Source organism: Amia ocellicauda, chromosome 4, assembly GCF_036373705.1.
Source record: "Amia ocellicauda isolate fAmiCal2 chromosome 4, fAmiCal2.hap1, whole genome shotgun sequence".
NCBI lineage: Eukaryota > Metazoa > Chordata > Actinopteri > Amiiformes > Amiidae > Amia > Amia ocellicauda.
In genome coordinates this window covers 26,166,892-26,189,779 of record NC_089853.1, presented here as the reverse complement: position 1 = coordinate 26,189,779, position 22,888 = coordinate 26,166,892, and the positions used below count along the sequence as shown (strand labels likewise).

General features: G+C 37.9%; 1 protein-coding gene across 3 annotated transcripts in view; it reads right to left on the bottom strand.

Moving 5' to 3' along the window:
- The window catches only part of shf (Src homology 2 domain containing F), a 110,651-nt gene that overhangs the window by 67,389 nt on the left and 20,374 nt on the right, over window positions 1-22,888 (bottom strand). For all 3 annotated transcript variants that reach the window (XM_066701655.1, XM_066701656.1, XM_066701657.1), the window contains exon 2: window positions 16,088-16,217. In XM_066701655.1, the coding sequence (XP_066557752.1) occupies window positions 16,088-16,217 (130 nt within the window). The remainder of the gene's footprint in view (window positions 1-16,087; window positions 16,218-22,888) is intronic.

Below are 22,888 nucleotides of genomic sequence, written 5' to 3'. Positions count from 1 at the left end.
TAACAACAAAAAAATAAAAATCGTACCAACAGCAGAGAAAGCTGAAAACCAAACAAGTAGGCTAGTCTATTGTAAGCTGCCAGAAACCTTTGTGTTTGTTCCATCAAAGCTCTGAAATAATTATGTTTTGACCATTATAACATGACTGGAACAAAAATGGGATCAATTCTATCTTTTTCTTATTATTTAGCGAACCCAAGGTGATTCATTCAGCGACACAATGTAATTCTAAAAGTCTTACAGTCTTAACCTTGACTGTAGTGTACCCACTGGCAGGCATAATACACACAACGTATTTACTTTGAGTTGATTTCTGAAATCTCAATATTTTGCCACCTTTAAAAAGAGGGATACTACAAAGGTCACAATATTAGTAAACTAATCCAGTATACATTGCTATAGTAGAGTGTTAAGATATTGCAAGGTTAATGAATTATAAAGAACAGGAAATCTTTTGTGCAAAATATAAGGCAAAAAAAAATACTTTAGCAATCCCAGAAAAAACAAAATCCAAAAAGACAATATTTTCTTCTATAGTGCTGAAGGAGCTGTTCAGTCATGATAATGTTTTATTAAAATTCTACTAAGCTATCAACTCTTAAAAAATATAAAGTAAAGATTCCCTTAATTACGTTGCTTGAATACTGTTGTGTGGCACAGAGTGGGAGAGGTGTGGGTTAATCAAAGGCAGTCTGACAGTTCCCAGGCAGTGGGAAGTGATGGGTTTTCTGTAATTTCAAACCCATATGTGAGGAGATGGCTCTGGATTTAGCTGGTTTGCAGAGTAATTCCTTTAAAGTTGGATGTTGTTTGCTTAGATTTAAAAATTACTTAATGAGGAGCTGGAGGCTGCGAATGTCAGCTAAGATGATTTGTTTTGTTCTGTTTTTGTAATCTGCCAGAATAAATTATCCCTCTTTGGCTCACATTTGTTCAGCTGAGGCTGTCCATAAAGACGAGGTAGTGCAAAGCCCCCATATGAAGGCAGCCAATGTGAGGGGGGAGGCTGAGGGATGTGAAATGGCAAACACTACTAACTGAAGAGTTGCCTTTATGTTTATGTACAGACATTAGTGACATGAGTGGGGTCAACCATTTGAGTTTGAGGTGATTATTTAATTTATTGTTTTTCCCCTTGAAGCACTGGCTGATGAATGCACTATTATCCATTTGTATAACGATTAATAGATCACAGCCCTGCAGCTTGTTTTAGAACAGCTTGTGTCGGTATCCCTCGAAACATGTCTGTATGACTGTGTCCACCTGAGCACCCCAAAACGCCTGCGCTGCGCTGTCTTAGACTTTGTGAAATTAATTGCAAAAAATAAATGAATAAAAAATGTAATTTAAAGAATGCAGTGTAGGTGGGAGAGAGAGACCCTTTTAATATTCATCACATTATCCCTAATGAAGAGAGGATCAACAGCAAATTGCCCTTAGAATTACCATTTCAATTTCTTGTGCTTGAAGAGCTATCAGGGAGAGTGTTTCTGTTCGCTGCAGGCAGGAATTCAGACTGCGCTCTTAAATTGAGCTGTAATGGCACTGTAATAACTCACCAGGGTCTGCAGGCCTCTGTGCTGCCCGGGAGTGAAGCCCTCTTGGACCAACTATCGCTGTGGTGCCTTATTGCTTTGTTCTTGTTTTCAGACTCACAGTGACACCACTGTGCTGAAGGACACCTGTGTTATTTCTTACCGTATTTCTTAATTCAACGCAAATATAAATAAATGTGAAATGTAGCCATTTCCGTGCCATTGTGCCCTTCCACATCAATCACCTTTATTTTAGCAGGGGCATTTTCTAAGTAGTCACGTACAGGCATCATTGGCAGAAATGGGCTTTTACTCATTTGAAAGTTTGTCAGCTCAGCCACTGGCACAAATGTTGTGCCTAGATACAGCAATTTGCATAATCTAAGCAGCGCTTTTGAAATGATGCAAAATATCACAGGTCTAACTATAAGATGAATTTTCTTAATATGAAGAACAAAATATTAAAAACTTCTCTGTTGTGTCCCACAGGGTCTAAAACAAATGCTTTGCCATTTAAATTATTAATGTTTTTTTCTTGACAATCCAGATATTCCACATGGAATTGAGTTTTCCTTGCAAATCATTGTGAAGCAAGTGGAGCCTCCCTTTTTTAATTATGATTATGCATTACACACTTTAGGAACATGTCTACCAATGTGCTCAATCTTCATCTTTAAGGAAACACACAAATAACAAAACAACAAACACAGACAACACATATTCCCTAATGTTTTTTCTCAAAGGCAATGCACGAGGCAAACCAAAAATATAAGAAAGCCGTTTTGGCTCGATATCAAATGTTCCTCAATTGCTGCTGTAATCACATTTCCAAAGTACAAGAAAGCCAGTGCTCTCTCTCTCGTAGGCACTGTGTAATTACGTTACTGGAAGGCTTTTAAAAATAGTGCTTTTATTACAGTGAGTTGAAAATAAAGCAGGAGGGACGTCCTCTTTGTGCCTAGGCAGTCTGCGCTGCTCTCTCTCTGTCACACTCCCACAGCTAGGGCCTGCAGCCAAGGGACCTGCAGGCAGAGAGAAAGGAGCCCTTTGCCAGGGGGGAAGCTGAGCAAGGCCTCACGTAGGGTGACAGTCTGTTCATCGCAGGCCAGCTGTTACACCATACAAAACAGGGTATACCACATGTATGGGGTAGAAGGGCATGCTAGAGTATACGCTGAATAGGAAAGAGATTGGTCGGACGCCACATTCAAACTAAACAGAGTAACAATGCTTTATTGCCCTCACAGTTATAAAACTGATTTCTGAGGAGCTCATTAATTAATGAAATTATTCAACAGCTTCCTAAAGCTTTACTTTTACTTGCTTTTTCCCCAGAACCTGCAATTATAGATATCTATATAGAGAGAAACATCATCACTTTCATCTTCCCTAATGGTGTTATCATCACAAATACTGAAATTCTATTTAAAAAATCCATAAAGCAGTCTATTTGGTGAATGTTCTAGTAAATGGTGAATGTTCTTATCTCATCCAGTAATGAAAAACACATAGACTGTAATGTCATCAGTGCACTTCATTACGTTTTTTCACTCATTTGATTAAAGATAATAAAGTGAACTATATTTGCACTGCTTCATAGATCTACAATTGTAAACACAACCTTTAAGTCACAAGGTGGTCACTAAAATAATTATGGTTTTCTTAAACATCACCAGCCACTTCCATAATTATACAAATGAGATGAGACTACATTTCTGCAGGCTGTTTAGCTACCTGAATATTGAGCATTACCACAGTCAAGCCACTGATTATGACAGTACAAAAATAAATGACAGAACAAATCACGTATTTCAACATCTTCTCAACATTCACCCCCTCATCTATGTCTCATAATGGAGTTCAGAAAACTGCAATTCTGAAACGAAACCCAACAGTATTGATCCCCATGGTAACCAAATTAAGTTGGTCTTGTGTAGGCCATTGATGGCTCCCCTGCATCTAGAAGCTGTTGGAGGAGGTATTATACTATACATCCTGTTGACAATGACATGTGTCCATAGAATGAACTGTCTGGGATTTTAGTGTTTTATAACCCAATATAACTGTCCAACATCTGTGCCCCTGTCTTCATGTCCATGATGGATGGCTGCAGTAACAACAGACAGTTACTGCAGGTGCACAAGAACTGTTGAGGGTCAGACCACCTGGGGGGTCAGTGAATGAATACGGTATTCTTACTGGGATCTGACTTACCCCACAAGAGCACCTGAAAGCACTCCACAAACATGGCACTGATGAATCATTACGAAACCAACAAAGCTGCACAAGTCTCCACTGGGCTCTCCACAAACCCAGCAGTGGCTTCCTGTTCTTGGTTTGGCTCTTACGCATAAACAGTTCACCACAGTTTATATCACCCTCATGTACAGATACAAGTACTTTAATGTTCCATAGTACACCACAGTGTAACTTTCACTTAAAGTAAATTGTGAAGCTTTTTTCCACGGCTGTTTCATTCCATGTCTAATAAACAATTTGCCCAATGAAGTGTACCCATTTAGAAATGTTGTAAATCAGTACATGCCTTAAAAATCACAGCTGTAAGTAATTCAGAATGATGTTTTCATTAGTCAATCAGAACACCACATTGAACTGACCAGCTTTGAATGACAATGCAGCACAATACATTATGAAAGTGTGTGACTTAAGGATTTTATAGATAATGCATGTGCAAAATAGTGTGGAACCAACTGACTAAGGAACTTGGAAAACTTTAGTTAAGAAGAACATAAAGTTTACAAACGAGAGGAGGCCATTCGACCCATCGTGCTCATTTGGTGTCCATTAATAACTAAGTGATCCTATCTATAAGAATAAAGTTTACAGAACATGAGAAAGTTTACACCTATCCAGTTAAGACCTATCCACCTTTTGATAGTTTAAAATATAATTGTTTAAATGCAAGTTGAAATGCACCCCCATGCCTCAGCAAGATGCATTGTAAGAGTGAATGAAAAGGTGACTTCTGTAGTACTCTAAGCAAATTTGCAAAAATGTGTTTCCTGTATTGGTTCTGTCAATTCAGCTTCCATTTAATGAGTACTAAATATAACAAGCAATTAGGTGAGAACAACCTAAGGGGTGCTTGAACAAAGCGCCCAGGGAAGAAGGTGGGTGCAGTTGTTTTTATTCTATCCATCATCTGCAGGAACACTGTCTTGACACTCCGCAGCAGAATCACTTAATGATGAATTACAAATAGACTGCTTCAGAACACAAAGGGCTGGGTAATGGGATTGTTATTTTTCTTTTCTATCACTTGTCCCACATAATGAAAATGTCACCATATCACCCAGGGTGATATTTATAGCCCAGTCACTTTGAGAGCGGCTTGTGATTCTGTGGTGAAGGCCGCTGTCGACACATTATAAGGACACAATATAATTTGGAATGACAGTGTTTTTATAACAAATATCCAGACCTTTATTTCCAGCACCTTGGCTTCCTGGTGCATTCAAAACCAATGCTGTTCCTGAAAGCACATTCAAAAACTATAAATTTAAATTCCACACTTGTTATAGCAAAATAAGGAGAAATAAAGCTTCAGGTCTCCAGTAGCCATGTTTAATTTGCACTAAAATCCTTAAGGAGCACTCACTTAAACCACACTCCCTCTTCTTAATATCTAGATATTTGTCAAACTTCACAAAAAAGTTCTTCAAAAGACCTTTCATTCTCATCTCTAGGCAACACTACTTCCAGTTTCGTCTTCCTGAAGTGCCAAGGCCTTTTGTATCTTGGGCCCTCACTTCTAACCATCAGACACCAGTATCTCACAATCCCAATCTATGAATACAAAAATAAGCTGCACTGCTTCCCACTGGTCTAGCAGAAATGTCTGTTGCTGTATCAGCTCTTCTGCTCTAAGCACAAGGCCACCATATCTCTTTGCTCCAAAGCTATAATAATTATACCACCATGTCTTGCAGTCCCATAGCTCAAACACGTGGGCCTTTTAATGTATTGAAATGCATTTGTGGGAAGTGGAGTTGCCTGTCCCTGGCTTTTCTGCAGGTCCCATTCATTCATTACAAGGATTTATGACAGTTGCTTCTGTATAGTACCTACACACCAGCATTGGGCTGTCATTCTGGTGAAGCCCTATGGCATTTTTTGTTTGTTTGTTTGATTACTATGTGTTTTTCCGCCCCAAACATAAAAGCATACTTTAGTTCTTGTCAGAAGCTATTAAAAGCCTGTCTCTGTCTGCAGGCTGCTATGCACGAGGTCTCGGAGAAGGCTGGGGCTTCAGGCCAATACAAAAGAGCAGTCTGAGGGGGGAAATAGTCTCCTGTCGGTGCAAAGAGGGGGCTCTAGACATTTCAGCAACCTATCATTTCAGAGTCATACTATTGCAAAGGCCTGCTCTTTAATTGCTTCATCCAGAATATAAATGCCTTAGCCAATGGAGATGAACAAGTTCCATCACACAGAAGTCTTTCAACATCCAATACTTCCGAGAGATAATTCACACTGAATATTTCTTGTCATGGCAGATGCCCAGTTTGTTATACTATATACAGTACTTAATGCACTTGGCTCTCTCTTTAGACTATCCCCAATACCACTAAAGGTGGAAAGAATTAGCAAGAGAACATGGTATAGAGAATAGCTTCTCAGAATGTAGGTAGTTTAAGTCATACTCAATCATTTGGCTTTCATCTTTCATTTACACAAAACACACGCAGATAGGGTGACCCTGGGCACAATCCATAGCCTTGTCAGAGGAAGCAACTTCCTATATCATAGATTACACAAGCAGGCCTGCATGACATTACGTCAGATGACACTTTAATTCTACCTATAATAAATACCACTTCCATAATTATATAATTACTTTTGATGTTATTACCCTTTAGTGAACCTGTTCCTAAAGCTAATGCAAAATGAATCAATTACTTGGTTACATTTGCAGGACTGAAAATGGACTGTATTTTAATACCACCTTAATGAAAGCATTAGAATGTGTTAATAGTTTGCAATCAATTTTTTAAATGCATAAATATGCCCAAACACAGTATTAATCAATAATCCAGGGTGGAGGTTTCAATTCCAGCCTCATATCATATATCCAACCTGTATGAGCAGTGTGATGTCATAGCTGCTTATCTCCTTACAGGGTACACAAGCAGAAGATCAACATGGGTCCAAAACAGATGGATAATGAAACTCGTTAAAGCAGTGTGGGACGCTTTAGAGTGACTACATTAAGAGGAAACATGACACCCGTAAAACAAATATGGACAAGACATTTAGGTTTAAACAAGACTTATTTTGAGAATAAAGTGATTCCCAGAAAAACAAAGTAAGGGGTGGCCAGAAAGAAGGCAAACAAGTTCTCTTGCAACCCTTTCCCAAGTGGAGGGGCTCACCATGCCTCAGATCAAGTGCTGACACTAACACAGCAGAGTGCCGCTCGTCTCCAAACATCCCTAATGAGCCGCTTCAGTCAGATACCGTATTAAATTAACAGTCGGCAGAAAGCAATTACCGCTCAGCCTCAATGGCTGGGCTGCTTGCTGCTTGTAGTCTATTGCTATTGATTGATAAGCATGTTTGGCCAACACAGCAAATTTCAGCCAGGAGACGAGGGAGAAGACCTGAAGAAGTAGGTAAACTGTGGGAAACGGCACGAGGGAAGCAGAGAACGCGCAACTCCAGAGACCCTTCGAAATGTGTACTGTTTAGTACAAATCTTTAGTGTTACATTTAACAAAGACTTTTAGCTTTTGTTAATTTAATTTAAGCACTTTGTGGTTTCTCTTCACTAGGAAATGCAAGTGTTAAGTTAGCATAATGGTAAAAGTTTTCTGACTACAGCCTGTTGTGTATCCAGTTATTATTTTGTTCCCCCCCCCCCCCCCAATAACCTAAACATATATATCTGCCATGAAGCTGCCATGTTTTTTTAATCAACGAAATAAACAGAAGCCTGCACACAGAAGTCTGTCCCAGTTTTGGAACAGAAAACATAAATAAAAGTATTTTTCAAAAAGATGTTGAGATTACTTTAGCCAGTCTTCTGCTGAATACTCACTGCTTCCAATTTGAGTTAACTAGCTTAAACCAGTACCCAGCCAAAACCACATAACTCTAATTTCCTCAAGCTCAAAACCATTAGAGCTGAGTGCATCAATGTCCCCCAGCAAACAAAATTCCTTTCCTTGACACACCTCTCTTTTAATCCCTTACAATACATATATATTTGTTTGTAAAAACAATTGATTTAGGGCCAATACCTGTAGAGCATGCACAGATCTTTTGTCTGTAACAGAGAGCTTCAAATAACATTTGAAGTTCTGTGTCAAGACATTTGTTAATATATTTTATGAAAGCATCTCTAGCAGACAATTCCAGGTCCCCTGCACTGAACACAGTTGTAACAGCTCTGCTAAGAAAAGCAAGCAAAGAATCTCAGAAGGTCATTCCGTATAAATGTCATAAATAAATTACTTGAAAGTGGAAAGACGGAAAATGACCTTTAGGCTATTTGCAAAAGGCATCATGTATTGCGGGAAAGCTATGGATTACTAGTCAAATCAAAAGTCCCACAACACCCTCGCAGTATATTGAGTGATCTAAAAGGAAACAAACATAACCTCTTAATGTGGTTATATGTCCAGGAAGACATTTAAGCATATTTACCAAACTTGTTTTCCCCGTGATTCACAGTTCTTGTTTGTGTGTTTATTTTAGTTTTTCCACTCATCTGACCTTTCTGTTGTTTCATATAATCTGTAAGAAAACGGTAGCATTTGGAATCCTCTCCTGAAATAACTCAATACCCTTTTTCATGTTGTCTCAGAGTTCCATCTCCGAAGTCATTTTTTTTTATGATTCTGACTGACACTCATTTTGTATTTTGATTGAGCAGAAGCTGCACAAACCTGTCTTGATTATACCTTCAAAAACAAGTGATGAAAATGTTGTTATCTGCCCAAGGTGTAAAGTGTATTTCTACATATAGTGTGTTACTACAATTGTATGTTAACTTTTGTCTTGTCAAGTGTGAAATGTTCATGTGTGTGTGTGTGTGTGTGTTTTGCTGTAGCAAAGATGGCGGAAGAAAAACACACCATTAATCATTGAGAAAATGATGCCTTAACGAGCCCCCCACAGCAGAAGGCAATGCCACCTATAAATGTCCACCCATTCCATGTTCACCCTGCAATGATGGATGACAAGAATACCTGTCAAGTGATCCATCTCTCAGAGTGTTTACCTAATGGGTGGACGTTTGTTATTGCCACTGGTTTCACCGATGAGCTCCCACAGGACGTTGATGCATTTACTTTGCCCTAGCATGGTGTTCCTAACTGCAATGCACAGCCTCATGCACTTATCTCCTGCTTTTAGAGAATTACTCAGATTTATAGTTGCAGATTGGGAGGAATCATGCTCTAGCAGGTAGGGCTGGGCTCAAATACCAGCAGGCAGCATATACTGGTTAGAACAGGATGACTGGCAGGCAGCTTGGTCAACTGTTTAGGGCAAAGGGATTGGCAGGCAGTCAATATTCACTGACCACTTCATTAGGAAGAAAATGTGCTCACAATAATATTCTCATTCAGTCAATAGGAACCGGGAGAAAATTAGGTAGCAAGTCTCTGGGACACAAATGTTACAAATGTTTATTTTTGTAGCAATTCAAAAACCTTGTGCTGAATCCCCGCCCCTCAGTGTAGCAGTAAGTCAAAGCTATTAAGAACTCCTGTCAGAAGATGTTACAAAGATAGATTTAAAAAACAAACAAATAAACCAAACAAAAAACAGCTCCATTAACATTGGCAAGTCAGGGATTTGTCTCCTGGTACCAAATCATATAGCTCGGGGTCTGTTCATGCTTCAGAGCTGGATGGAAACATTCTTATCTGAGTGCAAAAAAAAAAAATTGCCAGTAAAGCAAGAGCTGATTGATGGAGCTCTGGCTCCCCACTGCTGATAGCTTTTAAAAGGAAAACCTGAGATAAAAATCTCCTGTTATTCAGCAACTAAATCATGCTGTACTTCAGATAATGCTACAAATAAAGCTCGCCGTTTGAAAGTGAAGGACCACAAATAGGTGTCACTTTACACAGAGCAATTTCCTGGGCTTGATGAACAGTGTAGTGCTAAAAGAAACTAGGAGGCAAATACTTACAAAGTACTGGCAATGATTTAACCTCCCGAGAATGAATAAGACTTAATATATTATACACAAATGCATATATAGCCTATATACATCATCACCATCAGCCTATATCGATCCACATCTCTTTTCTTAGCAGTAAAAGGAACAATAAAAAAGGTGAAATTCAATTTACATACACATATACACACACACACACACACACACACACACACACACACACAAACATATACGTATGCGTGTGTGGATCTTTTGGTGCTAATAGTACAGTCTGGCGACCAAGTTATCCGCTCATGCTTGCAAGCTCCGTCCCTTTCCCACTTGACCACCCCCCCTCCATGTGCCACAACTGCCATCCTATACACAAACACAGAAAAATGATTCCAGTCCATCCACTGTTTGCCTGTTAATTCCCAAGGTGAGTGGGCAGAGGCATATTGACTTGCTTGGCAGCGCGAGACCCACTCATCAAGTCAACACCATCACTCCTCTTCTAGCTACACACAATCACCTCCCCCACTTTCCATTTGGGGCTGGAGAGCATTATGCAGCCCAATGACACTTCAGGGACCAACAACCAAGACGGTCAAAAATCCCTGGAACCTAAAGTAGAAGAATCTCTGGGGTGAAGAAACGTGAACGGCAACAAAGAACAGAGGCACATAACCGTTAGATTTCAAATCTATCAGCTTTTCAAGGCCAGAAATGTATTAAACAAGAGATATATCTGAAGGGCGTAGCTAGTCATGGATGAAAAACATTTGTCCACTATCTCTGGGTAGACTGAGCAAGTCGACTAAGAGGACAGCTTAAAAAATGTGAAAGTGCAGTTAAGGACAAGCCTTTCCACAGTCCTGGTGTAATCTAACGCATCTTGAAAGCACTCTGGTACTACACTATTAAGATTCTGTAGGTCTGATTTCTCTAATTCAGAACCACTGTGTGATTGAACCTAGGCTGAGTATGCCAGGCTTTGCTAACCCCCTTACGGTTAAGTTATTAACTTCAGCTGCAAAAGCTGAAGAATGAGAAAATGTTAATAATCTCTTTTCACCTACTGTGCATAGCCTAGAGTGTGCTTCACAAATTAAATGCTAAGAAACTGCTATACATAATAGAGTCCCTTGCGTCCCTCTCACGGCACATAAACATACCCACAGCTATAAATATGCACCCCAAAAAACTTAAAAATTAATTTGACTAATGTGTGAGCCATAGATAAGCTAGGCTATGTATGTACCGGTGCATTTTTATGTGGGAATAAGCGTGGTTGGTAGATACACACCATCATGAGTAATTAGATTAATCAACTCCAGTAGAAACTGCACATCTGGCTGACAGTGGGGAGGCTAATATTTAAGTGCAGCAACTCCACAGGAAGCACACACACACACACACACTACTGTGGATCAGCATGACTATTGAAATGTGAATAACTTTATATATATATATATATATATATATATATTTGGTTGTGTTTTAAAAGCACACATTATTCAGTACTGCCACAAAGTGTATTTTCAACTCATATTCTATGAAAGCTTCACCCACGTGAGAATGTATTGTCCTGTAACAAAATAGTTCAACCTGATGTTACACGTTTCTATTAATGTTTTAATTGTAACCTAGGGGCAGAAACTGAAATACCTCAGGCAACAGAACAGACATTTTAGTTTATTTCAATTGTCCAGAGAACACTGTGAATCATCTGACAGCAGTCACAGTTGGCTTGGTTTTCCAATTTACACTACAGTTCATCCAAAGCCTTCACAATAAACACCTGACACACACACAAAAACACACAAGAGCACTACTCTTTCATTAAAAAAAAATAAAAAATAAATCTAGATGGTATATTCAAGCCCTATGCTCTTTGGAACGTGTGCGTGTGTATAAATGTGAATTGCAAATCAGTACAGATTAACCTGGAAACAAATTAATCAATTCTGCATTGCTAACAAGTTACACCGTGTTGATTCAATAAATAAATCAAAAATACCCATTACCCTCAATACCTCTAAAAACAGAGACACGTTTCCTTCAGTAGCCACTCCTACAATTATTTTGACTAGCCTCTCCTGGAGTCAGTGACAAAGGGCAAGTTCTCAGCTGGAGGAAACAATGCCTGCTTGGTCATCTAGGAAGCTCTGTGACAAGAACATTACTTGGAGAAATCAGTGAGGTGGAAAAACAGATGACTAAAATGAATACCTCACATATGGCAAATACAAAAGGCAGAAGAAAAACTGTACCAAAGAGCTGGCCTAGAAGGATACACAAAATACAATTCTGCTTTTACATGTATGAGCTCAAGCAAGAGCTCCAGAAGGCTGCCACCTATAAATCACACAGCACAATCCTTGCAAGACCTCCACTTTGTGAGGAGGAGAGCCCGTCAGTCAGAGCTTTGCAGGTTAAAAAGTCACGAGTCATGACATCCATCTGCAGTAGGTTAATAAATCACCGGGAGGTGGGTTTATGGGCTTGACTCCAGGGAAATGGGTGCATTACAAAGAAAGTCTTTTCATTATTCATTTTACAATAAAAACCCTAACTTACTTTAGATTACTATGTAGTGTGTTTCGGCAGTTTAGACGTGTTATTTGTTTTCTAACTGAAGAAAAGAAAAGCGTTGCATTTCCCTGGTTTCATTTTTCTGGAAGAGAGGTGCTATGACTCTTAACATACCTTCTGGTAGTTAAACAAAGATTTACATTTTTAGTAAGGGACAATACAGGAACACATATTTCACTTTCATTTAAGCTTTCCAAATGGATTCTGAAGACACATGATAGATATTTGTCTGACTCATTTATAGGCAAACTTACAGCTCTTCCTGCAGCAGGTAGTTAAGTATTGGCTCAGCAGAGTATCTATTAATAAAGAACTTTTTAAAAGAATCTCAAGGAACTTAATGAGAAAAGAAAACTGTGCAACTATAAAAATACACACTGGAAAAGCAACCACCAGGGACCTCATTATAAAACCTTAAGAATGTGCATGTCAGGGAGTAGGACATAACAGCATGCTTGAAACTGACAAAACATCCACACAGCATTTTGCCATATTAGCATATTATTGTGAATAGAGCACCCTACATATTGTGCTATTGCAGGACACAGACCCCTACAGGAATCAGGTATCAACTAAGTTAGCCTTAACAGATTTTTTTTTTTTTTTTTTTTTTAAAACAAAATGTGCCATTAGTCTGATATGTTAAAGATGATGCAATTTAAAACCTTCTTTACATGCATCAGGCCAAGAATGCCTTAGGTCTCAGTCTACTGATGCAGTGCCAAGAAGGTTTCTATTGGCAAGGAAATGTGCATCCCTGTGAGCCCAAACACCTTGGAGAAATCTGAAACTTCAGCATCTTTAGTGGAGTACATGCAAAGCAATGAGAGAATGTAGTAAAGCATTACTAATAGAAATGATAAGCTACTTTGGCTTACTACAACTGCAAATATTGAGATGACTTTGATATTGGATATTTGTTTCTTAATTACTTCATAACCATGGAAAACTATATTCCTGCACACACCTTTAAGCATAGCAGAAGTGGGTTACAAAATACTTCCTTTATATGAAGAAATAATAATTATAAAAAATATTTTTATTTAAGATTTCACTTTTTTTAAACCACAGCTCTAGTCTTTATTTCGATTGCTGAAGAATTTTACAAGGTGTATATTGAAGTCCCTTTCAAGACATGATTTAAGACAATAAGAAAATGTTAATACTAAGAAAGAATATAACTGAGCCTTAGTTTCTGTGGTTGAAAAAATGTATAGCAAAGCAGAAAAAGTCACATTAAACAACTGTTCAGATTAACTAAAAGAAAATTACTTTGGGAGATGTACAAATTGATCTTCCTGTGTTTTAGTTGTCAGGTTATTCCAGTTATTTAAACTCCTGTGAAAATTACTATTTTAATCTTTAAAAATGTCAGTTTTACGAGGAACAATACATAAAAACAGATAAGGAAAATCTTATTCCTCATCTCGTCAAGGTAGAGGTGAATGCATTTCATTTACTTCCTCCCACAGAGTACTGATAAATCAATAGAAATTCTCAGAGATGGCTTTCAATTGTAAATGTTAATGACTCCTCAAGTAAGTGTCATTTGACCCCCCTCCTCCAAAAAAAAAAAAAACAACCAATAAGTGTACAATCCTTTCAAGTATCTATATGAACAGCAGTCTGATCAAAAGTAATTTGTGGATAATTTGTTCTAGTAAATGGTGTCAATCGTAGCTGTAAAATGTTCTGGATTGGCACGGTACAATGGCAGCAATTTGTCATTATTTGCCGTTTAAAATAAATACATCCTATGTAAATACAGGAAATATTATTCTCAGCCCTCTGCTCTGAAATTATTCTGCTCACAGTATAGAGAACTAGAGAACCATGACGAAGTTATTTTCACCTTGAACTGCAACAGAGGTGTTTGTAATTAGGCTCTGCTTGAATGGGTTCCCATTGCAGCCCTCGCGTAGACCTCTCTATCCTTTAACCTAAGGGCTTGTCATCAAGCATGATGGACTTTTCACCTGAAATATTTCCAGAAATAGTTTATACACAAATATTTTGGGAGGAGGGGGGTATATCCATAAATGCATCTTCACCACAATTATATGCTGTGATCTCTGTTAGCTATGCCAAGTACTAAAAAACAAACACAAAGCATCTACAAGACACGAAGTGTACGCGTGTATGTGTGCGTCACAGAGTATAGCTTTGGGTAAAAGTGATCACAAGACATTGAAGCCTTGTAATAATACAGAGGCAATGGTTTCCAAGGACCATCCGACAAGATATTGGATTTAATGAACACAGTTAATATAATACATTCCAGGTTTGAAGAAAATATGCTTAAAGAATCAGACGGATAGCTGAACAAACCCTAAACTAGGTAAAAAAAAAAAAAAAAAAAAATTATATATATATATATATATATATATATATGTATTGGACAAATTATTTGGAGAGAGATCAGCTGTGAAAGTAAACATCCCTGCTAGAATAACAAAGGGGACTGAAAATCACTCCGAGGCATACAAGGGATTTGAACCATTCAGTCTAAAATACAGTGTATTAAAATTTAATAATCAGTGCTAAAAAGTGGCAGGCATTCCTGGAAAAACAGAATGCTAGGTCAAGGGTTAAAACTGTAAAATGCATGAAAACAAGAAAATGCCATTTGACCCATTAAGATTCATCCATCAGAAGAGCAAGATGCTTCTGTTAGCACACAGGGGAGGGAAAGAGGGGAAAAAAGTAGCAAAAAACCTCAGGGAATCCATAGCAGCCCTTCATGCAGACACAATTAGCAGTTGCAGTATTAAAATTGTTCTGGCAGATCATTACTTCACACTTGACTCTAATATACAATTATTAAGTCTAAACTAGGTTTTCTGAGCAATTTGGCTTCTCTGCAAAGACCCCAATTCCTACTTTGACTGATGGGAGAAACGCTTCCGATTTGTATTACCAAAATCTAAGGCAAGCATTATTAAAATGTACTTTGCTTAACAGACGGAGGTTATAAAAGTGACTCAAAGCTATTCTGTTCCTCATTAGAAAATATGTAATGCTCCAAAAAGCCTTCTGACGAACTTATCGTCTTTCAAAGATTTGTATTTTTTTTTTTTTTACCCATCAAAAAATTAAAATGTCTTCCATTGACACAAAATGTCACCTAATACAGCATTCAGCATGTACCCAATTAATGGTCTAAGTTTGATTTCTCCCAAATTTAAAATTAGGTAATGTTTTAAAAACATAAATCATAAAAGAACACCAAATTTGCATCTCTGCTTCTATACAGAATAGTAAAAACCTGCCCCAACAAACCTCAGGAAAATGGTTGTCTTTTTGTTGTGAATATGTTCAGATATATTGTTTTTACAATCTGTAATATGTTCCTAATTTTGGAAAATCAGGTACGTAAAATGAGAGACTACATGGATAAATCAAAACTTTACTTTCAGTGAATTAGGGCAGAAATGTATAAGGATTTTTGTTTATTTATTATTATTTAATTTGTTTATAATTTAAACTTGTGAATGCTATCCTAGTCAGGAATCTGGAACGTAAGGTAAATTCAACTGGAAGACGTTTCTACTAGGCTTCAGAAGTTGCCTAAACTTCAGTTAGGCTATATACCTCAACAAATGTATGAGTTTCTGTAAAACTTTGTCACATTTATTAACAATTTAGTATGTAAACAATAAATAGTTTCATACACATCATAATGAGGCATACCCAGAATAACATGGTCATAAAAGATCATCACTCTGTAAAAATCAGACCTAGGCAATACCAACCAAGACATTGCTTAGGATAGGATGTACATTGTAGAAAGCCAGCCAGTTTCAGATAAAGAACAGAAGATGTGTTTTACCAGCCATCATTTTCTGGGCCTCATATGGTTCCATGTAGCCATCGTTCTCCGTGACTTTTTCCTGGACCGCCTGGGTCCCACTGGCCTGTTTGGCATCAAAGGGATCAGCATAGTCCTCAAGGATAATGAGCTGCAGAAGACAGAGAGACACCGACAATGGATTTTTGCTGCTCTGTTGAACCTAATGCAACAAGGCATTCACATTCCAGCCCCGTTACTGATACAGGTATGCTTAAAGACTGGGATTTAGAGGACATGCTTTGCCCATGAGCTTGTGTGTGTGTGTGGGGGGGTGACTACTTATCTTCAAGGCATGCCATAGCCTGTTACAATATGAGTGTGCTCTTATTTGTGAACTAGTGTAATAGCTTATGTCTTAAATCCACCACTATCAGAGTCACGAAAACAAAAATATTGTTTAATTAATGAAGATGTGAATTTATGTTTATTTCATCCAGCCAAGTTATCTGGAATTAGGCCCCAGTAGCAAACCGAATATAAATGTAAAACTGAAACATTATATTTGTAACTGAAGTTTTAATCATAAAGTGTTTCATTCATTCAGTTTGAGCTTTTAGTTACTTTAAAATATGAATACTAATTACAAATTGCAAGAGGAATAATTCTGGAATGGAACCATCTCAATATGTTTGTTTTTAAAATACTCTACAACTGATTTGCATCTAAAATTTAAAGCATCCCCACTTCAAAGTAGATGTTTAATTGAAATACAACATTGATAAAACCGAAAGCAAAAATAGGGCCTGAAATACAGCTTATTATTTCTCCGCAAGACAAAATCAAGCCTGAAGCAGGGAGTGTGAAGCACAGGAGAACAGCTCTTATGGCTCTGAGAGAATCAGTTGGGTGGACTACAAACAGGCGGTGAGCATTTTCTGCTGCATTTCACACAAACCACCATATGGGCTTGGACTTCAAAACACAGCGAATGGAAAAGAAGTGATGTTCATTGCCAGTTAAAAAACTGCAAAGACAAAAAGGGTGTGCAGAAGGAGTGGGGGTGGGGGTTACATTGGTGATGCTTTCCCCACCTATTCCCCAGGCATAGTTAACAGCTTATTTTGATTATTAATGAGGAAAGTGTAATACCAGCCCAATATATCCACTTTTTAATTTCCTACCACAAATATGTAATTTCTACATGCAACAGCAAATACATTATAAGTCAGAAAGCATATATATATGCCTATATGCCTATAACAGGAATGTAAAAAGGTCAAATAGAGAAAATAAGTGAATAAAGAGCCAACAACATATTAAAACAAACTAGGAATGTGGAAACACAAAGTACAAACCCATAAATTCCTAATGCTTTAGGACTATTCTCTCAATTGAACATAATAACATACTGTATGTCCAGGGCACAGCATTCCCCGAGTGATGACTTCATGCCTAAACAGGTCTTGACTTCTGACCAGACCTGGCTTTTAGAGTAGACAGTTTTTGGCAAACCCTGAATGGCAAATCCCTTAGCTAGCCTGCAGCATTTGATTCTGCCTAACAATGTTTTCTTTCAGTTTATTAGGTATGGACCGGAAGTATGATAAGTTATTTTTAGGGAGTTGAAAGGACAGAACTTCACATATTCCTGGAAACTGGAAAGGTCAAGTCTTACGAGGCTGTGCTTCTGTAGAACATGAGAGAAGGACTGGGACGTGAAACTAATGAGCACAGGGAGGTTACTTAAGGGACCAGGGGACACAGAAACCACTCCAGTGATGACAGAACAAAGGGTGTGACTTGGTAAGAGCAGGATCCCAGACTACTCAGAAAAAAGAAAACCTCTAATTAAAAAAGAAGAAAAACTGCAACTCCCAGTGAGTCATATAATCAAGGAAGGATTTCATTTCAGTTCAATTAGCTCATCACTTGACCCAGTAGGCAAACACAGGAGCGGCCAGGCACTTCTTATCTCTCTTCCTTTACCGCAGTGCACAACTCACGCCAAGCCCAGATAGACATACATCATGAGTTTAGGTGTTCAGCTGACTTATTCTCATTCCTGCACAGGAAATACATCTTTCATTAATACAAGGCAGTTTTCCTTTCACCCTGTTAGGTATCAACCCTCCTATTGTGTAGCAGATTTGGTTACATAACGTGTGTACAATGCAAGTCATAGGCAAACTGAAAGAAAGCAGAACTATTCTTTCTAGAGTAGGAGTTCATGCCACCTAGTAAGAAGTAAATAAAAAAAAAAAAAGTAAAGACAATTCTTAAAGGGAATTGGTTCAAACAGACCACAAACACAATATGGGGATAGCATGTATTTATGCATGATTAAAAGAGAATATCCATATTGCTAAGAGTTCATTTTCAGGTTTTGAATGCAACAAGTTTGTATCAGTACAGTAGGCAAATAACTCCATTCATTTAGCACTTAATTTAAAAGAATGGGTTCTTTATAGTTTTTTGTTATCTTCAAAAAGGAAGAGGTCCAAAGTATTTATTATTTTTGCCAGTTAAAAAAAAAAAAAAAAAAGTGCACAGTTGTAGTTCTATTACAGGAACCTACAAAACCAGGAAACAGCATTTCCCCCCTCTCCCCTCACTATGGATGTGAAGTCATTAATTTGGTTTAATGGTCTACTGGATTAATAAGATGATGAGGTGATAAAATGAAAATATGATGAAAAGAAGCAAATGGATAGAAAACCGAATTAATTTCACCATCTAGAATCACCTAAAACATTCCAAGTTACCATAAGAAAAAGACACAAAACACAGAAGAGAAACCACAGATTCTATTTGTAAGTATATCTATATGACTTTATAAACCGACTATAACCAGTACAGGAGCACCTTAAATGCGGGGGCATGAAGTTTTTTTTTTTTTTTTTTCTGCTGCACATTGAACAATCTAGCCTAATACTTCAACTGCCAGAAGAAGAATGTGAAGCCTGGTGAAATACAATATGAACTTCCTGCTCAGTTATGTCAAGAAAGCATGACAAACGTTACCTTGCAGTCATACCTCTGATATGATCAGAACACAGCATTGAGTTCACATCTTTGGTGGTATCTTAGTGAAGACGCATACATATGTACACTGTAACACTAGCAAAGCTGTCTCTCCATTGAGAACAACATTAATAGAATATAATTAAATTTAAACATACTTTATCATGTTTCAGAAATTAGAATGACAAACTTTGGATATAGGACGACTTAAACCAAAGAACTAGATTCACAATAACCATCCATATAGGTGTTGTAGGGAACGACATTCATCTCTACAGAGCTCTGCCAAAAGACATCATACAATACTTCCCATTGAGATTAAACTAGACATATGTTTAACACTCACTGCCTTATTTTGGTGAGAAGGAGTGGCTGGATTTGCTTTGTTTTGAGTTTTTGACAAAGAAGAGCAAAACCTCCTTCAGGGGCACATCTGTTCCCTGAATTGGGGCTCTGCTGTTTCTTTACATTGCTTGGGGACACACGTCTCATTTCATTATTATAAAAGAGCAGTTAGCCTAAGTATTATTTTACAACGACCATCTAATAACACAGGACACCTGTCCAGAGAGTGTGGACAACTTTGATAACAGTTTTAATGGAATCATTGGAAGTTGGAAGATGAATTAATGATTATTACCATTTGTTAATCTCAGCACTTTGCTTATGGATACAAAGAGAAAAAGGAAGTATAGCATCATGCACAAAACACTTGCTAAAATTGATGTAAACGTATGACTTTACAGTAGAATGTGCATTTAGCTCATGTCTCTCTGTAGAGACATTTGACTTTTTTAGTTCCCAGCACCTTTAAAAGACGCTATAAAACCAGGCCTGCTATGACTTCAGTTATATAGCTCTTAAAATGGTGAAGCTCATGCATTTTCATTTCAAGGGGCGCTACACAGAAGCTTGCTTGGAGCAACCTCCAGGCTGTCACATGAAAACCTCCGGGGCAATCTGGATACAGATAACAGATTAAAGGCCTTTTTGTTACCTTTATTTAATGTATTATACTTTGCAACCTGTAGTCTTTGTCTCTATTACTCTGAGTAAACAAGAGTAAACTGGGCATCTCCTAGCCTGTTTTCACCACACCCCTGGTCCTTTATCTCCCAACTCTAATGCCCTGCAAACACACAGACCTATGCCTGGGTAAAGCACACAGCTCTCTGTTGTCTGAGCTCTTCCTGGGGTAGAGATAAGGCCCACTGGAAATTCCTTTAAGCTAGACTGCTGACAGTACCTGCACAACACCAGCATAAATGGGGTTTAAGTGCAAAATGCAGGCAGGCCAACAGCAGGCGTGTGCACTGCATCTGCTCGGGGGTCCGGGGGAGGTGCAGAGCGCAGAGATTAATTAATACAACCCAAAAGCAGGTGTTTTTCATTAACCGCATAGGAACTGAAAGTGCTTCCCTTTCAAGAATGACTCTTTTGGAGTGATTAATACCATGCGCCGATGAGAGACGGGGGTCTGACACAGCACTCTGGACTGATACCTGCTGCATGCAGCACAAGCAGATGGAGTACAAGTCAATTCATCTTGGGAAGGCAGATAATAAACCTCTGGCAAGCCGACATGGAGTGGGTGTTATTAATACAGCAAGCACATATGAAGAATGTGTACTGAAGAAAGTTTTTAATTTAGTATTTTTCTGATGTTATGCACTTCTTATTTATGTACTGATGTGGAACCGACACTGCAAGGTTCTGGTTGTAATTCAATCTTTGTTATAAATAACCAACCAACTGATACAATGGTGTTACTTAGTCTTAAACCGCCACCCACCACATTATAAATTGTAAAATAAATTTGTGTAAGTTGTGTAATTCTGGTAGGAGATATTTATGTAACCTGTAAGTCGACCTGTATAAGAACATCTGCCAAGAAATAAATCATTTATATATGTTTTTTTTCCCCTAATGTGCCGGTTTTCCAAAATAGTGTTGTACACCCTGTAATTAGAAAATTATAGCCTTAAATTGGGGGGCAGGTAAGCCACTGGCGTCATATAATGGTGTATAAGGTAAAGTAACTGCTTTCAGAATCTCAGTTCTGAATAAAGATAATGAATATCATTTAAGTGTTAGGCTAATTCATTGTGAAACCTGTATGAACTGCAGACTGAATGTTTAAGAAAAAATTGATGATTTTAATATTTTAATAATATAATAAAAATAAAAACAATTAAGAAAGGACATCTGAAATTTTGAAAATGCATTTGAAAATAATTAGAATGATTGTAAGGTTTCATTGGGGACACAAGCAATGTCCTTACAGTTACACAGAGGTTATTGTTAGATTAATATTAACTAGCACACTTCAAACAATGCAGTTGGCATAAGGAACCTTTACAAAAAGACATTGAAACCATTTAGGCTAATTATTGTTCAATGCATTTTTTTCCATTAGGCATGTTTGGATTGTTATAATTATTTTCTAAAATGAAGGAATGTTAGTACTTTTGACCCCTTTATATATTTGGGTTTGACTCTGAAGTAGGCCTCTACTCAAAAGCAATTCCCATAACCCAACAGGACAGGCAATTACTTTCCATTCCATACTATTACCACCATGGGCAAGCCTAGCAGTATGTATATGTATTAGCAGAAATGTAGTATTCCTCAAAGTGAGTCATAGTAATTGAGCTTGTGAACGAATGCCTAAGTATGGATATATGCTGAAGGAAAAAATAAAAAATAAAGCATAATTAAAAAAAAAAAAAATAATACTTCACTGACACGCCACACGTTCTACGGCTTATGAAAGCAATTTCCGTTGGATGCCATAAGTATTACAACCTGAAACAAATTTGACAGATTTGACTTTCAATGGAGCAGTGCCACTGTGCCAATCTGGAGAAGCCGGCAGATTTCAGAGCAAGTGTTCAGGGGCAGATTTCTCCCCGAGATCCTGTCAGTGAGAGATGTTTAAGGAGGCAGGGGGGAAAAAAATGGCTGCGTGATTTATGTCCTGTGCCACTAGGGGATTGTAGCCAGAGATAACCTAATACAACTGCAGGCTTAGCAGCTCTATTATATTAGAGCATTTCAAAGGACTTTTTGTCGCTGTCTTGTTCTTTAATAAAACTGCTATCGGAACATATGAAAGCCATCTCAGAGCAGGGATAAACAGTGGCAACAGTTGCCAAGACTAGAATGAAAGTAAAGATCCCACAGATTTTTGCAGAACCAGCTCCACTGGGATGAAATGCAATTGAGTCTGGGAAAAAAATAATAATAAAAAGAGTGGTTAACAAAATGCTTTCCGAGAGCGGCTTTAGCTCCTCGTTTGCAACCTTTCAGAGTCGTATATTTCTTTCCACTTAAACTTAGCATGGAAAAGGCTATTTTTAAGTTTTCAGTCCCTGAAAGACCATTGCTCGTTGCAACCCTTCAAACAGAAGTACATCAAGGTTTAATCAATCATTAAATACAATGAAAGTCAAGAACTGAGGCTACTGCCCCTTTTAATAATTACTGGCTTCATTAGGATGAACAACTGAAATTGGGAATCATTTATGGAGACAATATTAATTATAGATCATGGCCTCATATGGATGTCTGATCGCTCTGCTATTTATGTAGCTGTCAGTATCCCTTAGGCTGCTCTTTTCTGAAATACACTGCAGTGATTTAGGCAATCGAGAAAACTGTCTCACGTTTACAGATTGTGAAAGCACCTTCCGGTAACATGCCTCGTTGGTGTTGGTAGAGACAGTGTTGTCAAACCAGTATTGAATTAGATTGGATCAACGCCTTTAGGTCACAAGGTCACCTTGGATTAAACACCATAATGTGCTATAAGGTTGTAAT